The following is a 21,829-nucleotide window of genomic DNA, read 5'->3' on the forward strand; positions in this document are numbered from 1 at the left end:
GGTGACTTGGTAAATTCTTTGAGAATTTTACATTAGAGGCCAGTGAGTGAGTTGCAGAATTTAGATTTGTTAAACACTACTCTAGTTATTGCTTCAGCATCACAAAGGAGCAAAAACAAAGCATGCGGGTAAGGTGATCCATGGGAGGTTATTGCTAACTTGTACTGCCAGGAAGACTGTGCCTAATTAACCTGGAGTTAAAAGAGCACACGTCAGCGTTTCTCACTCAGTTAACAAATAAAAGGAAATTCAAAGGGCTTGGAGGCCATACGGAGTCAGGGTCCTTCTCATGAACCTGAGAAGAGGTTTTGTGGATCCAGAAGGAGCCGAGCCTATGGAGCCATTTAAGGTTCTACGCAGGAGAATAACGGTTTCCAGTTACGGCATTAAACTCTGTTTATTTAGTATTTGAAACAGGGTGTACATTTATGAATTTATATAAACATTTATTAATAGTACATCTAAAATCCACAATCAGTAAACAATCTGTGCTTTCTGTTTTGGAGTTGACATCTGCATGTTTTGGTGTTGTGGAGGGACCCAGTCTGTGAACTTAATCAAACTGCCTCATGACCATGGTAACCGTGACGGAAGTGATCTGCTCCTGCACAGAAAAAGTGTCACGCTTTGGAACTACTAAGCCAGGTGTCAAGGAAAGAAGAGACACACAGCGGACACGATGAAGAAAGTACAGGAAGGGGACGCTGGGATCCGTGTCACAAGCCAGGCGGTGACACCGAGACACGCGTGCTCCCCCTTCAGAAGCTTCAGGCGTTAGAGTCTCCGCACCTCCCACTGGAGGGGCTCCCCCCAAGCAGGAGCTCTCACTCAGCGCAGACATGCTTCTGAGGGCACTGTGGGGGTCACAGCTGCAGCTCCGAGGTGCCCACCAGGCCCAGGGCCCGCGCTTCTTCCGGAGTCAGGCCGCTCTTCAGGGTCCTCCGCACTGCCAGGGCCAGAGACGAAGGGGTGAGAAGAGAGGGCAGTGTTAGCAGCCAGGCCCCTTCCCCGAGAAGCCACAGCACTCATGACCCCCAGCCCCACCCTACCCCTGCCAAAGAGCCCTGGCTGACTGGCTGTTTTCAGAGCAGGAAAAAAAAATCTAGGGGCTGCCAGAGGCTGCCCTGGAGATGACCCAGGCACCGCCCTGGAGAGTCAGGCAGAGAGGGGACCGCCTAGGCGGAGTGGAGCGGGGAGAGGCCCACCCTGATGAGGTGTCTGAGAAAGGGTGCGAACTACAAAACGCAGGTGGCATGTTGAGAGTGCAGCCTTTCCCAGCACAAGGAGCAGATCAGAGCTGTTAAGGAATTCCAGAGTACAGGAAAACACACGTTCCAATGATGCAAATAAGGTGAGATGATCCCGCAAATCTGCAGGGACGTACCTCTGCAGAGGCCCCCCCAGCAAGGTGTTAATGGAACCCGGCACAAGGTGGGAGTCGTCAGGATGAGCCCCCCACGAGCGCCGTGGTCTTGGTCTCAACTCCTCAAAGAGCCTCTACAAAGAACCACTGACTCCTCGTGGACTCGATGCCAAGGAGCAAACAGCCAAACCTCTGAGTGGGCTTGGTGGATGTTCTCTGTGAGACACACACGGCTCAAGAAGGACCCGTGACCTCCCGCCCTGAGGTTTACAACTGGCGGTCAGAGGAACACTCATATTTCACTGACTGAGAATTGGCTTACATTTGCCTGACATTATGGGGTTTCCATTGTTTAGTGTGATCAGGTTCGGTGTCAAAATAGAGGCTGGATAAGGCTGAAGGATGAGGCAGCTGGCCCTTCCAAGACTGGTCTTTTCATTTGAAAGGTTTCCTAATTACATTTTCCTGAATTGATAAATTGTATTTGGCCTACTCTGTATGGAAGTCATACAGAGTTTGGGATATCTGTTCTATTTTCAGAAGTGATGTGTCATAGATCTACCATCTACTCTAAATCATCAATCAGCTAGAGTCCCCGAGATCACCAGGGAAGGCCTTTGATCAGAATGCAGAGAAAATAAAGTTCACCCTTATTGTTTCCCACTTTCCTTGCCAGATCTAATTCCCCACATTCCCTCCATGACAAGGGGGCCTATGTCCTCTGAGGCCTCCACAGAGGCGAGGTCCCCATCTCAAGTGTCTGCAGAAAACTCCCATATCAATGCCTCCCTGGGCAAAAGCCCACTTAGCCCATGGACAAAGGGCCTGAAAGAGTCAGGTCTCTGGTAGAGCAAACAGCGGCTAATATCTACTAATGAACACTTTTCTCTCCCAGGAATCAGCAGTTTGGACAGGAAAGGGAAAGTGTTAGTCGCTAAGCTGTGTCCAACTCTTTGCAATCCTGTGAACTGTAGCCCACCAGGCTCCTCTGTCCATGGGATTCTCCAGGTAAGAATACTGGAGTGCGTAACCATTCCCTTCTCCAGGGGGACCTTCCCCACCCAGGGATCGAACCTGGGTCTCCTGAACTGCAAGCAGATTCTTTACCATCTGAGCCACCAGGGAAGTCTTACCTTGGACAGGGGCCAACACCTAATCCATCAGTCAGTCAACAGATACTTCATGGAGAGCCTATGTTTGCTCAGCTCTTTAACTCAAAGAATGGATACACTTAGGGTTTTTAACAGCAGCACAAAGTTTTGCAGTGAAGGGTACCCTCAGATCAGGCCACCACACACACTACTGCATTTCCAAGCCAGCAGGGCCTCAGAGCCCCCTGGCCACAGCTGCTCCTGCACCAGCTCACCCTCCCCCAAGCCCAGACGTCCTGGGCTCCAGACTGAGTATCTAACTCATCCAGACAAAATGCTTGGCTCCCGAGCCTTGGCTGGAGGCAGATTGCATGTAACTGAGTAATGGAATTTCTTCTATGGGGCAGCAATAAAAATACTAGTTTGTAATACCCTTTATGTTCTTTAAACACTCCTTCAAGGGTTTGTTAAAGAAAGATAATAATTTTAGTGGCAGAAAACAAGATGAAATATTTCTCATTCTTGACAAGGACGGCTGAGACCTCTCATTCAAGATACAAGCTTCTGCCTGAAGAAGTCCATGCTGCACTAGGAGGGCATCTCACATTTCCTTGGCAACAGGAGGTGGCACGGGCTAGTGACCACTGCTCTGCACAGCTCTGCGCCCTCGTGGATTACATGCTTGGCCCAATGACCACACGAGCTGGTGGGCCTTGAAAGATGCCTCTCTTACTTCTGTTCACATGTTAGCCCTAAACTAGAGTGCTCAGTTCATATAAATATTTGAGTAAGGACCCTGGCACCTTAGAGAACAGGCTATACTCTCCTAAAAGATATGGGCCTCGGGCCAGCCAATCCGGGAGCAGGCCAGAGAACAGAACAAAGCTTAACGGTGCTGTCCCAGCCTTGCTGCCCTCGGCCTCATGGTCTACTCCCACGTTTTAATGCCGTAGACCCCTGAGACCCCTCCGGCCCAGGCTTTTCTCTGCTATGGCGAAAAGCCAGTGTAAGTAAAGGTCCCTCTTCTTGCCAGATGAGTCCCTGAAAGGTAGAAATGCAAAGAAAAACTTGCCCCATTTATGGAATCCTACTTACTGTAGGCCTTCCTGACAATTCAGATAAATTCTCCCAGGAATATATTAACCCTGAAGAGGACCTTAAGAATTCGAACACTTTGCTAAAAACTCTAAGTTAATTCACCTTATAGATGTGTAATGCAACGAACTGAAATCAGCTTGGTACCCCAATTCAAGTCCTACACGGAAAGGGCCCTCACAGTGTCTGTCTACCTGCTCATCAGTTAACTCATTCATTCAACAGGGGTTACAGGAGCCTCCACCTCGAGCCAAGTGTCATCTTAAGGAGGCCAGGAGCTGATGGGGATGTGGAGTGAGGGAAGGGGCACAGGGCAGCACACCCTGCTGGCACAGGGGGTGACTCTCACACAGCAAATTTCCAGAAAGCAAAGGAGGGCTGGGGATGTATGAGAAGGAGGGGATCAGCAGAATATGGGACTCACATAGCAGAAACTAGCCTCCCATCAAACAGGGCATTCTCAAATAGCATGTCTCAAGTGCTGGCAAGCGAGGAAGAAGGCGGGGGGGTGGGTGGGGGAGCTGGCTTCCATCTGATAAGATAACATCTGGGCCCCTTTCCACCGCCCCCACTCCTGCTCCCCGCTTGAACGCTCCAGCTGCCTCGGAGCTCCCCGGCTTGTCACATGCCACTGCCTCCCCTCCCCGCAGCCGCTTAACAGAGAACAGACCGTGGAAATGTTTATCCTTGTCTGCCCCGCAGCCCTTCCATAGACAGCCTGGGTCACTCTGCTGGCACCAGCAGCCCCTCGACGCCCTAGGACTTGTGACAGCTCCCGGAACGCCAGCCCTGGGATCCGACCCGGGGCACCTCTGCCGTCAACATGCAGCACAGGGGGGTCTGGGGCTCATGGAAAAATCCTAAGTTTTTCTCTTTTCTTCCCCGCTCCACCCTTGAAAAACACTTTTGTTTAATCCTCCAAAGTGCTCCCAGGTGACTCTCTGTTAAGTTGAATCCGAGAAGAATGATGGTGGTTGCCGTTTCCTGAGCACTACCTCGGATTATTTCACCCTAATTTTGTGGAAACCCTATGAGATGAGGACAGGGAATGAGCAACAGCAGCATGGAGAGATGGAGACCCTGGCCCCTCGGAGGGTGGGAGAGAAGGACTCGGGCCAAGAAGCTCGAACCAGAGCCCACCCTGGACAGCTGTGCCCTGATAGGCCTGGCAGCCCACGCGCCGACAATTTTTCATTCTGATGGCAGACGGACCGAGTTTTACTCCCATGGGACAGAAAGCCACATGCGTGCTCTTTGGATCACTGACAGATTTTTTTTTTTTTTCATTTTTTGTCATATAATGCCAAGCGATCTGGAAATAAGTCATTGTTGTTGTTTGTAATCCCTAAGATCCTAAAGACTGCTCTGATGAGTCTCCTGAGAATAGCATGTCCGGGATGACAGAGACTCACATTGGAGCTTGAAGATGTCCTACATGTTTTCGTTTGGGCACTGGGAAGTAACTGGCCCAGCTGCTATCAGAGCTGTTCGTTTATGCAGCCCTTGTTCCTGGAGGGACCTGTCTGCTGAAGGAGAAAAATGATGGGTCCAGTCCTGCCCCTTTGGACTTAAATACCAGGAGCTGTGTGTCATTCTTAGTAATTCAATGCTAGACATTCTGTGGGATTTTTGTGGGTTTTTTTTTTTTTTGGTCAATGTCAATTATTTAACCTTTTAGGTTAATTTCCTTACTTTTGCCCTCCATCTTTTTTTTCACATAAAATCCTGTCCATTAAAAGCAAGCTTCCCCAAATTGACAGCTTTCTACAAAATAACTGGCCGGTACTTTCCGAAAGTGTCAAGGTCACGAATGTCTGCCACAGATCATAGCAGACTGAGAAGACAAGACGACAACCCAACACGGGGCTTGAAGTAGGATCACAGACCAGGAAAGGGCATTGGTGGGAAACTGGTGAAATCTGAGTCAAGACTGCAGTTCAGTTAATAGTTAATTTTTTGACACATCGTCCTACAGTGCGTAGGGTGTTAACACTGAGGGGAGCTGGGTGAAGGATAGAAGGCAACTCTCTGAGCTTACTTTTGAAACTCTTTGTTAGGTCTTAAAATTCTTTCAAAATAAAATCTAAAACAAAAAAACAAAAAACTTCAAATGACAACAGCAAGGGGCTAAGGTTCCCAAAGCTGGTTGATTTAAACTGGACTTTGCAGACTCAGCCTGGGGCACCAAGAACCAGTGTCTCTGGGAGAGACCCCCGAAGTGCATCCTGACCTCCTGGGAGATTCAGATCCCTGACTTAGGAACAAGAAGGTGGAGGAGTAGGCGGACGTACAGTACCTCTCTCTCCACGGATACATCAGGAATACACCTTCAGACACAGAGATGCGTGCAGAACAGCAGCTGAGAGCGGACAGGAGCACCTGACCAGCGGAAAAGAATATATAGAACCGTGCAAAACCTGGTAGGACTAAGGAGCCAGGAGGAAAAAACAGGAGTGTTACTAGGACTGGACCTGCCCTTGGCGGGTGGGGGAACTGAAATTGCCCACATCGGGGCAACTGTCTGAGTCAGGAGAAACATTTAAAGCTGAGAGTGAAACAGCTGACCTGCGGCAGCCTAAATGGAATGAGAATCAGACAGTCCTTGCCGCAGCCATACCTATCCCGGACAGGAACGCTGGTCTCCTGGAAGGCGCAGATCCCTGACTTAAGTCATTGCCATCTGACTGCGATGCAGCAAAGCTGCTCAGGAAGGTGATGGCCTTTGTGGTGACAGGCCTGACCCAGAATTAAGTTCACTCACGCTGAGACGGCTCTTAGCAACATTTATGGTTGATGTGTTCAGTCACTAAGTTGTGTCCAACTCTTTGCAACCCAATGGACTGTAGCCCACCAGGCTCCCCTGTCCAAGCAAAAATACTAGAGTGGGTTGCCATTTCCTTCTCCAGGGGATCTTCCCAGATCAGGGATCGAACCCTTGCCTCCTACACTGGCAGGCGGATTCTTTACCACTCAGCCACTGTTGGGAGGCCCAACATTTATGGTATCAGGCACTTTCTACAACCGCTGGTGTGGCCACGGTCGTGGCTGTGCAGAGTCCCTACCCCACTTCCTGCCTACATCTGTAGCTATGTTCACATCCAGCGCTCCTCCACCATCTCTTTGGTTGCTAGCTAGGCACTGAGCAGACAGCAATCAGTGAAAATGCAAAAGCAGACTGCCTTTTATGAGTCACGCAGTGGGGAGGATGGGGGAGAGAGGGCGGAGCCTGGCCAGGGAGAAAAGAAATGAAACAGTTCCTCCATGGCTTTCTGGGCTCAGAGTTTTCAGCATTGTTGCAAGTCCTGGGCAGGACTGAAATCCCTTCCCGCTTTTCAGATGAAGCCCAGCTCCTTAGTGCGTATCCGAGACAGCACAACAGTACTAGACACACACTGTGCTGATAGCCCAGGCTTCTGTGCACAGGGGCAAGCCACTGCACCGGAGTCCCGGGGGTAAAAAGAGAGGGACAAAATGGGTCTGGTCCACAAATTACAGCGGATCAAATGAGGTGGACAGTGGTGCTCAGGGAGTGAGGTGGGTGATGGCAGCAAAGTGATACTGAGGTGGGTGTATCTTCTGTGCACAAGCTCCTGGGTGACTTCCGCATGCAGCCCTTACACATCTACAGGCAGCTTCGTATTCCTACCGGGACCCTTGGGCACCAGTGTGAAGGGAAGGGGGATGGTGAGACCCCATCACAGGTGGCTCACTTAACCCTCACAACCGTCCCGGGAGGCTGGCATCACCACCCTTACTTGCTGGAAGAAGACAGGCTCAGTGAAGCCAAGCCATTTAAATGGGAGCCAGTCCCCTCTGTGTTATGACTGTGCAGATTCTCAAGCGTAGAGATGGATTCCATCTGAACTTGGCAGCAAAGACGATGAACCACTGTCACCTCCTGTTAGTAAGGTGCTTGGCACTTTCCGAAGCCCCCTTCTGAGAACCCTCTGCTTTGCTCCCAGAATAGCTCTCTGACACAGAAAAGACAAAGTCTCATATTCCTCTCTTCCACGGATCCTCTCTTCTCTTGAACCACCACTCTGGGCAAAAGGGTGCCTGCCATTCAGACAAATACGGTGAGGGACACAGAAGCCAGCCCCCTTTTTCAACATGCTAGTTCGCAGTTTGGGAGAGCCAGTCAGTGCAGGGAAACACTTCCAAGCTCTTTCTGCTTTGCCTCTCTAACTCCAAGACTTGAGCTTTCCATTACATCAAAGTCCCAGCAACTCTAGAGCAAGGGGCTGCTTCCGTCCTCATGGGCTTGGGTGCGGGGCCTGTACACCCTGTTTTGGACCTGCCTCCAAGGCTCAGATTGGAGAAGGCAATGGCAACCCACTCCAGTGTTCTTGCCTGGAGAATCTCAGGGACGGGGGACCCTGGTGGGCTGCCGTCTATGGGGTCACACAGAGTCAGACACGACTGAAGTGACTTAGCAGCAGTAGCAGCCAGGGCTCAGGTGATTTGGCATCTGTTCTGAAAGCACCGTCTCACTCCCCAGTCCCCAGACTCTAACTATGCCTCCCAGCTTACCCCTGGCAAACTCCCCCAAAGCCCCTTTCCTGGGTCCGTCCAGCCCTGCCTCCCAGACCCTCCAGCCCTGCCTCCCAGACCCTCCCAATGAAGACCCGGGCTACAAATACCTTCCTCACTTCCCCATCTTCCTTTTCCAGTGCAAAGGGCTGGACACCCACCATAGGCTTAAAGTCGGCCCCAGTGGGTCAGTGAGCGGCTGTCAGCCCCATTCTCTCTGGCCACCCTACTCCTGCAGCCGGGAGTGGGCGCTGATGGAGTGGCACTTCTCCCCAGAGGCCCATCCCTTACATATCGGCTCTCTAAAATGCACTGGCTCGCCACCAGGTTTAGGAGACTTTAGCTCCTTCTCAGACTTATTCTATTTATCTTTTTGTCCTCTGGCCTGGGTGGGTGCCCTTAGCTGTCTTCAGAGGGGCAATCAGTCCAGCTTTAATGAGCTGGAAATATATTTAGGCTTTGAGTAAATAGTAATGATGTTGAGAAGACAAAAGTTTGATTGAGAAACTCTGGTCCTTTTACTAACATCTTATTCTACTGTATTCTAAGAGCATTCATTTTAACGCCTCTGGCTCTTTCCATTGTTAGCCCTATAAAAGAATATAAAATTTGTAAGTAGGGAAGAACTATGTAGTAACATGCAGGGAAATTTTTCTTAATGGGATTAGTGGGAAAATTTCTGGACATTTTCAAACACCACTTTGGAAAATTACAATTAACCTGAGTACTGATCAGAACTTTGGCCACTTCATGCAAAGAGCTGACTCGTTGGAAAAGACTCTGATGCTGGGAGGGATTGGGGGCAGGAGGAAAAGGAGATGACAGAGGATGAGATGGCTGGATGGCATCACCGACTCAATGGACGTGAGTTTGAGTGAACTCCGGGAGATGATGATGGACAGGGAGGCCTGGCGTGCCGCGATTCATGGGGTCGCAAAGAGTCAGACATGACTGAGCGACTGAACTGAACTGATCAGATCCAGCACTCAATCTAATATTTTGTGAGGCATAGCTACCATTTTCCTAAAACAGGGTCAATAATTTTTCAGATTTGTTCAGCCTCCTTCTCCATGTAATTCTGTAACGTGATGGCATGGCAACGTCCCTCAATATGTCGTAAAAAAAGATCTTTGTTATATCGAATCAACATGAACATGTCACATGCCCTTCAAGAGGAAGGCTGAAGCTTTGTAAGAGGTGGAATGAGAGTCCAGTCATTAAATCAAGTTAGAGTTCAGTGTTCCTTTCCCAGCAGCCCCTAGAATCAGACTTCTGGCCCCTCACACTGAAACACCATTCTTGTAAAGATGACCTAGTTTATATTCCTAAGACATTGGTGGATTGCTTGTAGGTCATGTCGAAGTGATCGCACTTTTATAGAAACATAGCCCTGAGCCCAATACTCCATGTTGACATCACAGGTGGGGCCCAGACTCCTCCTTGGAGAGAAACAGCAGGAGAGGGGGCATCCAGCCTCTCTCAGTGGGACAAGACCTGGGCTCCTCTGGGAAAGAGTAAAAGGCAAACCATGAGCCCCTAGTGCCCCCTCTGCTGTGACAGGCCAGGCTAACGGTGACATGCAGACGGCCACCAGGGCAGAGACCCTCTTCCGAAGATAGGTCTCAGAGAAAAGAACACAAGGGCCCTTTTCCTCCCCAGACCCCGAGCCTGTCCCGCAGAATCACAGTGGGAAGGAGACCTCAGATGCCCATCAGCTTTAAGGTTTCCACGGGAAGACCAACATTTGGGAGGCCTAAGAGAAAAAATAGCCTGGAGACAAAGTGTGTGTGTGTGTGTGTCTGTGTGTGTGTGTGTGTGTGTCTGTGTGTGTGTGCGCTCAGTCGTGTCTCTGTGTGACTCCACGGACTGTATAGCCCACTAGGCACCTCTGTCCATGGAATTTTCCAGGCAAGAATACCAGAGTGGGTTGCCATTTCCTGCCCGGACACAGTATGGGGTTGGTCAAAAAGTTCATTCGGACTTTTCCATAAGATGTAATGAAAAAACCCAAATTAACTTTTTGGCCAGACGGATACCTCCCCTGATATGATGAAAAGAAAAACCAAAAGAAGAAGAAAACAAAGGGCTTGGAGAATGCTCTCCTCGGTCACCTGCACCAGCTGATTCGAGAGCCTTGGCTAGATTCTGGGGGAGCATTTGAGGTGCATTTGTGTTGACATTTTACAGGCTAGACATCAACTGCACAATTCAAAACACTTTACTTATTGAGACCCTGATGGTACCAGCTGGGAAAACAGCAGAACAGAGCCTGGGAACTTCGGAATCCATTACAGTGCCCTGGGTGTGTCCCAACTGGCCGCATATTTCAGGCTTTAAGCAGGACTCTTGGCAGGGGTAAGCCTGGCCACCAGCATCAAACATGAAAGCAAAAGTTTAAGTATCTACGAGGAGTCTTGAGTGGCTTGCAGGTCATAAATTTCTAGGTTATGGGCTGGATTCAGTTTGGTTTCCTGCAACAGCTGGACTGTTATTGTCTTTAGCTAAATGAGTTATAGCCCAAATATGTTGGTTATTCATTTATCCACTTGCCTCATCGCCACCATTAAACAATCAAATCTGATGCAGCATTGTTCCAGGGTGAGGCCCCAAGCTGAACTTCATGTCAATTTTGCAAACTGGTTTTTTCTCGTTCCTTTAACTTCTTGTGAAAAGCTGGAGTTTACATCCCTTTATAACAGAAATCAGAGTAACTTCCCCATCTCAAATTTCTGTGTATGGTGCCATCACCAATAAACGAAACCTGTCACAGATAAACACTTACATACATGCAGAGCTGTATTTGTTGTAGCAACTGCATCACGGGACAAAATATGTTTGGCTAAATAAAAAGAATATAGGGCTGTTTTGCATAAGATTGGAATGGAAACGATACCACAGGAAATTATTTTATGTCAACCACAAAAACAGGCAAAATATCTCTCTGGCCAGACTGAAGAGGAAAATTAATTATGACTGTGTTATTGTTCCCACTGACATTATGTGTCTCTCTAAGAATCTGGCGGGAAGGCAGGGCCAACACTCTTTGCCAACACAGACATACAACCTATAGGAGGAGGACACGGCCGGGGACTCCAGGGACTGGCCAGGCCCCTGTCTCATGCAGTCTCCTTCTCTGAGATCCCTGGCCCAACCCTGCCCATCTTCTGGAGGGCAATCCCTGGCCTGGTATCCTTTCTTTACTCTGCCCCCATGGTCGACTCCCCCCAAAGTGCTTTCCCTAGCTCTTCCCGATGGAGACTTTGCACTGAAGTTGTCTACTGGTACATGGTTTCTTCCATTTGGTTACTGGTTTAGTTAAGTAAATAAGAGAATGGTAATAAAGGACAAGGGCTTCCTTGGTGGCTCAGACGGTAAAGAATCTGCCTGCAATGCATTAGACCTGAGTTCGATCCCTGTGTTGGGAAGATCCCCTGGAGAAGGGAACGGCAACCCACTCCAGCATTCTGGCCTGGAGAATTCCATGGACAGAGGAGCCTGGCGGGCTACAGTCAATGGGGTCACAAAGAGTCAGAATGAGACATGACTGAGCAACTTGCACTTTCAATAAAGGACAGATACTGAGGATAATCTACTTAAGACCCCAGAAACCTTTCATAAATTTAATTTTTAAAAAAAAGCTATTTAAGAAAAAGATTTCTGATTATGAAAACAGCAAGAGAAAAATATGCAAATGATGTAGATAAGCCATACGTAACAGAAGAGACACAAACCACAAGAGGCTAGACCTTCCCAGTATGCAGAAAGAGAGTCAAAACATAAAGAATGCTATTCACACTCTTCAGAAAAAGGCACGTGCTGGCCTGGCCTGGAGCACGCAGTGTGGAGAGAGTAAGGGTGAGCTTCTGGAGAAGAGTCTGCCCCCCAAGACGTGCACATCTGGGGACCCTGCAATTCCGTCTTGGCCTCGTACCCCAGGGCCACCTCCGCCTTACTGTGCTCAGGTCCCCTGGGGATCTTGTTAAATGCAGGTTCTGAATCAGCTGCCTTGGAGAGGTCCCTGTGAACGTGTGTTTCTAACCAGCCTCCAAGAGATGCTCATGTTGTCTGAGGAACAACTTTAAGTCGCAAGCCCCTAGTCAAGTTTTCACATGGGAGCACCAGGAGGATGGCAAAGCAGTGCCAGGAAATGTTGGAAAACGTAAAGACAGCGATGTTGGAGCCCACAAACATATTCTTCCAGATGTAAAAAGTCCCCCTGAACGATAGGTTTCTATTTAAAAAATGGAGGGAGTGTGGCAGAGGCCGCACAGAGTGGAACAAGAGTCCTTCCAGTGACACCAACCACCCGGGGGCGCGGGGAGGACTCCACCGCACAGGCTCTCCGGTGGTCAGCTTGAGTCCGGCCCAGACACCGGGGGTTTTTAAAGCTATGCAGAAGGTTCTACTGTGCACCCACGGTTGAGAACCACAACTCAAGAAGGTACTCGAAGTGTGTACCAGCAGGATGGACCTCCTCTAAGGAGTGTGGCAAAACCAGCCTCCTATCTCACCGACTGAGAACCACAGCCCCCAACCCCCAAGTTCTGTAATTTGAGAGGCTCTGCTTCTCCCTGCAAGTGGCATTGAGTGGAACCTACTTTTCTGGAGAAAATGTCCCCTAGAATCTAAAGGCAATGATATAAAAGGGGCAGGGTCTGAGAGTCTGTGGCAATTCGGTTTAGTATTCTTTACCCTGGAAACATGCATGACAGCGGGACAAACAGAACCAGGGCGTCCACAGTATGCAGCCCAAAATGCAGCCACCCCCCATGAGTGCAGGGTGGCACTGCATGGGGGGGCTCTGAGTTTGAGTTCTTACTGAACTCTTGACTCCTGTGAGGCACTCTCTTTTCACTCTGGAAGCTAAGACAAGGGGAGGCAAACAGGCATCCTTTTTATGAAACATCAGAAATCCCTGTCCTAGTCAGCATTCCTGGAGGCTGAGCTGGTGGAGACTCAAGCTGTCTCTTGAGTGACTGGTAGCAGGCCAAGGCTTGGGGCGGTGAGCTCTCTTCTGAAACACAGGAGGACCATGGCCATGTCAAAGGATTCAGAGAACCTGCTTCTTGAAGTGAGCCGTCCCTGTGAGACTCAGCTTGGTGCCCACGGAGGTGGCTCCATACCTGTCATTCAGTGTGTAGGAGCAGGTAACAGGGAGCAGGAAATATCCTCTATTTGGTAGGCAATTTTTAAAAAAGCCTGATCAACCTAGGCTAACATGAGTGATCTTAAGCATCCTAATGACCGTAAAATCACCTGCCACCTCTGGGCTCACCTTCAGCATGTTCACGGGCAGCAGTGAACCACTGGGGAATAGTCTCCAGCCCAGAAAGTGGTCCCTGATGCTGGGCGAGGGGCAGAAATATGGCCTCAGCAAAGCCCTCAGGGCAGTACTTGGCAACTGGCCCAGTGTATCCATCCCTGCACACCAAAGACACTGAAATGTCTTTCAGTGTCCCCTTTCAGACCTTCCTGGGGACAACGTGTGAACCAGGGGAGGCCTGACCAGACATGGCGAATACGGTGGACAGGCGGCTGCGGCACACCTCCTTCCCCAGTGGCCAGTGCTGACAGTCCAGCACAAAATCCTTTCGTTGAAGACCACACGTGGGCCCTCCTCCGGGCACCACGGATAATTCACTAAATCCCACCTCTGAGTCATAGGGTCATAGAGAGCCAGGAGGCAGCTCCCAGGAGGCCGAGTCTGGCGACCTAACTCCGAGGCACTTACGAGACTTCCGGTTGGCGCGGGAGCGCTTCCTCTCCCGCGGCACCACTCGCTGACTGGGCACTTGGGTGGCCGACTTGACGATGCGGTCCATGATCTCATCAGCTGCATCATCCGTGACATTAGGCGAGTCATCCATGCCCATAGTCCAGGAACTAGCGGATCCTGAAGAATCAAACAACCAGAGAGCACGAGGTACTCAGAGAGGAGAACACAGCAAAGCCCGTCAGCAACAGAGCCCAGTGGAGCCGAGTCAGGGCGGAACCTGGCGGATCCAGGGAGCTCACCCGTCCCCACTGCAGGGGCACCGCAGTGACCTGGGACCGTCACCCTCCGGGCTCTGGCCTTCCAAGAACCCACGCCAGTGGCACGTTATGCCATACTCTGTCACACAGCTGTGTCCCCATTTCTCACTGTTCTGGGTATGTCTCCACCTGCCAGGTCCTGTGGTCATGGGGGTGGGGGGAGGGTAGACTCCCGATGCGACATGGTGCCCTACACATCACAGATACCCAGTGATGCACTCCGGAAATGTCCGGAGATGTTTGTTACGTTTCAGCTGTCTATCTCTGGTTGAGTGTGCCTAGTGTATGTCAGGAGAAGGCAATGGCAACCCACTTCAGTACTCTTGCCTGGCAAATCCCATGGATGGAGGAGCCTCGTAGGGGGCAGTCCATGGGGTCGCTAGGAGTCAGACATGACTGAGCAACTTCACTTTGACTTTTCACTTTCATGCACTGGAGGAGGAAATGGCAACCCACTCCAGTGTTCTTGCCTGGAGAATCCCAGGGATGGGGGAGCCTGGTGGGCTGCCGTCTATGGGGTCGCACAGAGTCAGACACGACTGAAGTGACTTAGCAGCAGCAGCAGCAGCAGCAGTGTACGTCAACTAACCCTAACTTCTCATTCAGTTAAATAAAAGTCAATGGATTTTGTAACATATGGGTTCATCTTTTTTTTTTTTTTTTTTGGATTACCTAGCCTTTAAAAATCATAACAGGATTGCCCTCTCCCATTAGGAAAGCGGAGATAACACATATTGTCTACTTTTCAAAATTTATTTGGTTGCACCAGGCTTTAGTTGCAGCACGAGAGATCTAGTTTTCTGACCAGGGATCGAACCCGGGCCCCCTGCATTGGGAGTGCAGAGTCCTAACCAACTTCTTTAACTACCAAGGAAGTTCCCAAACAACATTTTCTTTGGTACATTTATCTGCTTCCTGGCCAGAAAAAAAAAATGTGTTTATAGCTATATGTTAGGACAGGCCCAGTCTGACATGAAAGCACCTGCCTCTAGACCAGCAAGAAGAAAGTACCACAAAAACATGGGTTCTCAAATCATATTAAACACTTAGAAACGAATGCTATTTTGATTCATTAAAAATGAACTTTGTGACTCATCAACTTCTTTGTGAAATCTCTTCTCTAAGATGGGAAATATGCTTCTGTAAGAAAAATAAATGTACAATGTGCTCAATATTGTGAATTTCCTCTGCTTACACTTCTCTTCATAATAAAGAGCCTGCAAGTGAGTGTTCTCAGACTCTGTGTTTGTGGAACACAGGTACCCTGATCTTGACCAAGATCCAGTTAAAGCTGAAGAATAGTCAGCTTTTCTCAAACTACAGGGAAAAAATGTTAGTAAACATTTATCTTAAATTTTGAGTTCTATACTAATTTTTCAAAACTTTGGTATTTGGATATTAATGGAAATTGTAGGGAATTGTTGATCACAGCTCAATAGACTGTACATTTTATAGACTGAAAATATGTAATATTCTATAATTTAGTCATAATTTCTGCTAGTAAAATTCAGATGACTAAATTAAACACACAAATAATTCGTACTTTGCAAACGAGAACCAGGATTCCAGTGTTTGACCACTTGCATGTATTTGAGAACTGAGGCCATAGGACAATGATGTTTTCCGCGAACAAGGCTTTTGTTGTGGTCATTTTAAAAAAGTGCTTTGTTTTACGAGTAAGAGCATACTTACAACATTGGGATTTAGAAAATCAGGACATTTTTACTTTTTCTGCTTATACCTAATGGCAACTGATCTACTTGTTTCCATCAGAAGGTTAGTGTTTTCAGCATCATAAAACCCTCTAAAAATATGTTCTTCTCAGAAATTAATTTTTGAAATTGATAAATTTTTCTGTATTCTCAGGCTGGTCTAGGTGTTCTAATCGAAGGCAAGAGTCCTCACGGCAGCAGAGCTCTCAGACGGGGCTCGGCAGAGCCTCTAAACCACAGCCCTCCTCACAACAAAGCCATCAACAGAACAATTGCATTTTACCCAGCAATTTCCTTTTTTCCCTTTTCTCTATTGATTTAAAATTAAGTGCCCCATTTTGAAATGCCAAGCTACCCTTCCCCAAACACACAAAGCTCAGGCAATTGTCTTTGCTCATAATACAATATAACTAACTGGCTCCTGAAATGAGCCGGAAATGAAGGCATCATCTGATCTTTCCACTGAGAACTACCTATATGTCCATCTTACACACTCTTGGGGAACTGCTTACACCGTGACATGTCAGGAGATGCCCACAAGGAGTATGTGGCCATCTGTCCAGGACCATCAGACTCAGTTCTGTGATGCTATCATTCTCTCATGACCTCAGTCTCGGTTCTGCTTCCTCGTCTCCTCTCCTCTTGGTTACTTTCCTCACTGCCCGATTCCCAGTGAAGCCCGTTCTTGGTTGTGTACATGCTTCCCTTTCTGGGACTTGTGCACACACATACAGCCACAGGAGAACACCGCCCCGTACCTTAGACTCCAAGGGGGCTCCCCAGGGTCTCCCAGGTGCTAGCCAGACATTGATATATACTGAGATGTCTGTGTAACTTATCATATATAATATATGCAAATAGAGAAAGATATGGTGGAGCAGATAAAACATTACAGACCATGATAGTACCATGTCATTTTAATTGGACTTCATTTTTTAAAAAATATGCAAATTGTAGTTTGAAAAAACACACTGCAACTAATTTTTCCCTTAAAAATCTAACAAAGAAATGGTCTAAAATGAAAATAATTATATCCAAATAGATATTATATCACTGTAATAAACATCTACCTACATTTCTAAAAGAGTTTCCCTGGGTATAGATTTATAACGGGTTAGAAACTTCTTTTTTTCTTTGGCAGTTTTAAAGCTGCCATTCCACTTTCTTCTGACTTTCATAGTTTCAGCTAACAGTGAGTTATCATTCTTACTGTTGCTTCTCAGAGAGCACACTCTTCTCTCTCTGGCTGTTTTAAAGATGCTATCTTTATCTTTGGGTCTTGGAAGTTTGTCTGTGTATGCCTAGGTAGGGTTTTCTTAGTATTTCCTCTCCTTGGATTTGTTGTTTTTCTCTTTAAATATTTGTCTTTGCTTTGTGGCATGCTGACTTCTCCTGTCGCACAGCATGAGCTCTAAAGCACAGGGCTCAGTACTTGCGGCACACAGGCTCCCCCCGTTGTGGTGCAAGGGCTGCTCCGAGGCAGGTGGGATCTCAGTTCCTTGACCAGGTATCTAACCCATGCCCCCTGCATTGGAAGGCGGATCCTTAACCACTGGACCACCAGGGAAGCCCCTCCCTGGCCTTGCCACCTCTCTAAAATATGTGGATTGCTATCTATCATGAGCCTTTGGAAAATTTTCACCCATTATTTCTTCAATTATTACTTCTTACCATTTTTTCTTTCTGATACTCCAGTTACACATATGTTAGACCATTTGACTGTGTCCCACCTATCTCTTCTGGTAAAGAATCTGCCTGAAATGCAGGAGATCTGGGTTAGATCCCTGGGTCAGGAAGATTCCCTAAAGAAGGGAATGGGTACCCACTCCGGTATTCTGACCTGGAGAATTCCATGGACAGAGGAGCCTGGCAGGCTACAGTCCACAGGGTCACAAAGAGTCAGACATGACTGAGCGATTCTCACTTCATCCCACTTCGCTGATCTCTTACATTTCGTTCCGTTCATTCTTTCTCACCATGCTTCAGTTTGCTTATTTTCTACTAATCTATTTTGTTTGAATTCACCAACCTCTTTTGCGGGTACCACTCTGCTGTTAAACCCATCATATCAGTTAATCATATCAGATATCTTCTTTTCGGTTCTAGAATTTCCAGTTGATTCTTTTAAATAAATTTCAAACTTTTGATCAATCTGTCTCTATTTTCCTTTATTTTTTTTTAACAACTATAAATGGCTAAATTTGACTGCAAATTTCAACATCTGGATCACCTGGGGATCTGCTGCTCTAGTCTACTTTTCTTCTTCTTGGTCACACTTTCTGTTTTCCTGGCTCTTAATTTTGACTATGGACTGTACTTTGTGTAGAAAAGAATGCAGAGTCTGAAGTCAGTGTCATTCCCCCCTAGTCTTTACCCTTTCTGTTAAGCAGACATAGTGAAGGACTGAGCAGTTCTTGTGTTAGTCGCTCAGTCACGTCTGACTCTTTTTGTGACCCCATGGACTGTAGCTCACCAGTCTCCTTTTGTCCACAGCATTTCCCAGCAAGAATACTAGAGTGGGTTGCCATTTTCTTCTCCAGGGGATCTTCCCGACCCAGGGATCAAATCCGTGTCTCTTGCATTGGCAGGTGGGTTCTTTACCACTGAGCCACCCAGGAGGACTGAGCAGGATTGGGGCCAAATAGCAGTTTTCGTTGAGAATCAGTCCATCTCTGTCTTTAACTATCTGTATGCATGTGTTGAAGGTGCTTACTCTAAATTGTCTTTGTTTCCTCAGGACTTCAAGACTGCAGGAAAATTTCTACAGCCTTTCTGACACAGCCTCCCACTCCCCACCTCCCCAGACTGCCCCAGTACTTAGCAAATGTCCCATGAAGAAAACTGTCTGCATTTGAAGCTTCTCTAGCTCCATCCTCTTATGCCAGCTCACATGACGACTGAAAGTTCTGCTGGATTCTCTTCACTATTAAACTTACTCTGCTCACAGCAAATCTAACTCTCAGCCTGGGCCCAGACAAGGTGAATGCTCTCAGAGAGGTGCCCTCAGCTCACCCAGAATTCTAGTTTATCTAGTTCTCTCTCCTTTCACAGTTCTCTGATGTATTCTGAAGGAGAGTTTTTGTTATTTTATTATAGTTTCTAGTTTACAGTAGCAGGGGTGGTGACTTGTTACTCCCTGTGACAAGCCACCTGGAGGCAGAAGTCTCTGCAAGTACAGAGAGACTGAACCACTTTCCTTTCTAGTCCTTTTCATCAGTTAGTGAAAATGAACCCACATTGCACAAAGCCAGCAATATCTTTTTCTTTTTGTCCTTTCCACTATGGAAGGGTTTTCTCTTTTCAAATTAGCACAACCCATTATGTTCCATTGCAAGGAGATCAAACCAGTCAATCCTAAAGGAAATCAACCCTGAATATTCATTGGAAGGACTGATGCTGAAGCTGAAGTTCCAATACTTTGGCCACCTGATGCAAAGAGCTGACTCATTACCAAAGTCCCTCATGCTGGGAAAGATGGAAGGCAGAAGGAGAAGCGACCACAGAAGACAAGATGGTTGGATGGCATCACTGACTCCATGGACATGAGTTTGAGCAAACTCCTAGAGATGGTGAAGGACAGGGAAGCCTGGCGTGCTGCAGTCCATGGGGGTGGCTAAGAGTTGGACATGACAGTGACTGAACAACAGCAAATTATGTTCCATTATAAAGAGACCTAGGTTTGATCCCTGGGTTGGGAAGATACTCTGGAGGACAGCATGGCAACCCACTCCAGGATTCTTGCGTGGAGACTCCCCATGGACAGGGGAACCTGGCAGGCTACAGTCCTCGGGGTCGCAAAGAGGCAGACACGACTGAGTGACTAAGCACACAGCACAGCGATATTGGACTCCACCTTCCAGGGTGGCTTTCATTGCACCAACCTGCAGCAACGAAGGCACCGCAGTTCGACTCATGATGGCTGGAGTCACTGCAGTGCAGGTGCTCATGCTGCCTTTGATCTCCTGGTGGCCACGGTTAGCCTAGGAGACAAAGCCTACAAGAGCTGCTGGGGCACAGGCAGACTCATGCATAGGAGGCCCTAGGCCTTTTGGGAGCCAGTGATTCCCAACCTCACACCCAACAGTGCAAAGCTGTTTTATTTTATTCTTATCCTTGCTTTACGCTTTGTCTAGACTGACAGTCTCTACTGCTCAGCATTTAATGGTATTATTTTCTTCACCTTCTGACCTCACCAACTTTCTTCTCTCCTCTTACATTCTTTCTTGTTTACATACTCTTTCTCTCCTGTCACTTCTTAATTGATCTGAGAAATGGAGGCCTTTTATAGCCAGCACTGGCCAAGAAGAGGGCACCTTTCTTTCCATATAGAAAACCAAACAATCAGAATGTCCCACACCAAGTACTCAGGGCTGTGGTCTGTCACAGTTGCATCTGTCTGCTTTTGCTCACCAAAAGATTGCCTGTGCTTTGCCAAATCGTAAGTTATTTTCTTTTCCTAATTCCACATCAAACACTACCTGAGAATCAGAGGGGTCAGAAAGACCAAATCACAGAGAACCTAATCTCTGATGCTTTGATGTGAACAGTAACACCTGCATGTATCTGGGGTCTAGTCTGGAATTTAGATTGTAGCACACAGGCTGACTGCTCTATTTATCATCTGTGTCTCAGTCAGGATAATGGGGAAGGGTGGAGGCAGGCATCCCTTCTTCCAGCATATTCTTAGCTGTCTATCAAAGAAAAAGCCCCGTGAAAGGTCCAGCATTAAGAAGGGGAGAAGGAACTAAATTCAGGGACACTGTCAGTCAATTCAGTTGCTCAGTTATGTCCAACTCTTTGAGACACCCCATGGACTGCAGCATGAAACCCAGGCTTCCCTGTCCATCACCAACCCCAGGAGCTTCCTCAAATTCATGTCCATTGAGTCAGTGATGCCATCCAACCATCTCATCCTCTGTCGTGCCCTTCTCCTCCTACCCTCAGTCTTTCCCAGCATCCGGGTCTTTTCAAATGAGTCAGTTCTTCTCATCAGGTGCCAAAGTATTGGAATTTCAGCTTCAGCATCAGTCCTTCCAATGAACATTCAGGACTGATTTCCTTTAGGATGGACTGGTTGGATCTCCTTGCAGTCCAAGGGACTCTAAAGAGTCTCTTTCAGCATCACAATTCAAAAGCATCAATTCTTCAGCGCTCAGCCTTCTTCATGGTCCAACTCTCACATATGTACATGACTACTGGAAAAACCATGGCTTTCACTATACGGACCTTTGTTGGCAAACTGATGTCTCTGCTTTTTAATATGCTGTCTAGGTTTGTCATAGCTTTTCTTCCAAGGAGCAAGACTCTTTTAATTTCAGGACTGCAGTCAATGTCTGCAGTGATTTTTGGAGCCCAAGAAAATCAAGTCTGTCACTGTTCCCACTTTTACACTCTAAAGCATTTCAATTTGGGCAATAAATACATGGCTTCCTCTAGTCTGTGTCAACAGTATGTGCTAAGCAAACACCAAGAGGACAAAGTCCATCCTCCAGGAGTTCATCCTCTTTAGTTATAAAGTTTGGAAGTTCCTGAGACCTAACCTGGGGTCTCAGGAGTGCGTGGTGAGGTGGAGAGTGTGGAGGAGGTGGACTCTGGCGGTGACAGGACAGGCAGAGGAGAGGGGCCAGCAGGAGCCATGGTGGGGCTGCAGGGAGACACAGGGTGTACAGAGTAGGGTGATGCACACCCCGTGGGACCAAGTGAAACCAAGTGTGGGGGCCAGGCGGGGACCGGACCCCAGGGGACCTCAGCATACCACACGAATAGCATGGGCTGGACCCTGCAAGCAGCGAGGAACTTAGGAAGGTAAATGTGGCATCAGCCCAGACCAGGGGAACACGGAGAAGCACTCTCAGATGCGAAAGACATCTTAATTCTTAATCCAAGTTAAAAATCCTTTCCAACTTATGAAACAAACTTGGAAACTCTTATCTGTCTTTACCATCTTGAAGCTGAGTTTCCTCTCTGCTCCAAGGATTTAAAAGGCAAAAAGGGACAGCATTTTA

General features: G+C 47.9%; 1 protein-coding gene across 8 annotated transcripts in view; it reads right to left on the reverse strand.

Annotated features, from left to right (window-relative positions):
* Nucleotides 1-378: 378 nt before the first annotated feature.
* Nucleotides 379-21,829, reverse strand: part of FHOD3 (formin homology 2 domain containing 3) — a 523,370-nt gene continuing 501,919 nt past the window's right edge. For all 8 annotated transcript variants that reach the window (XM_070361542.1, XM_070361541.1, XM_070361540.1 and 5 more), the window contains 2 exons: nucleotides 13,811-13,972; nucleotides 379-946 (listed from right to left, as the gene is read on the reverse strand). In XM_070361542.1, coding sequence (XP_070217643.1) covers nucleotides 864-946; nucleotides 13,811-13,972 — 245 coding nt within the window. In that variant the 3' untranslated portion in view covers nucleotides 379-863. The remainder of the gene's footprint in view (nucleotides 947-13,810; nucleotides 13,973-21,829) is intronic.

This window comes from Bos mutus, chromosome 24 (genome assembly GCF_027580195.1).
Source record: "Bos mutus isolate GX-2022 chromosome 24, NWIPB_WYAK_1.1, whole genome shotgun sequence".
Classification (NCBI taxonomy): domain Eukaryota; kingdom Metazoa; phylum Chordata; class Mammalia; order Artiodactyla; family Bovidae; genus Bos; species Bos mutus.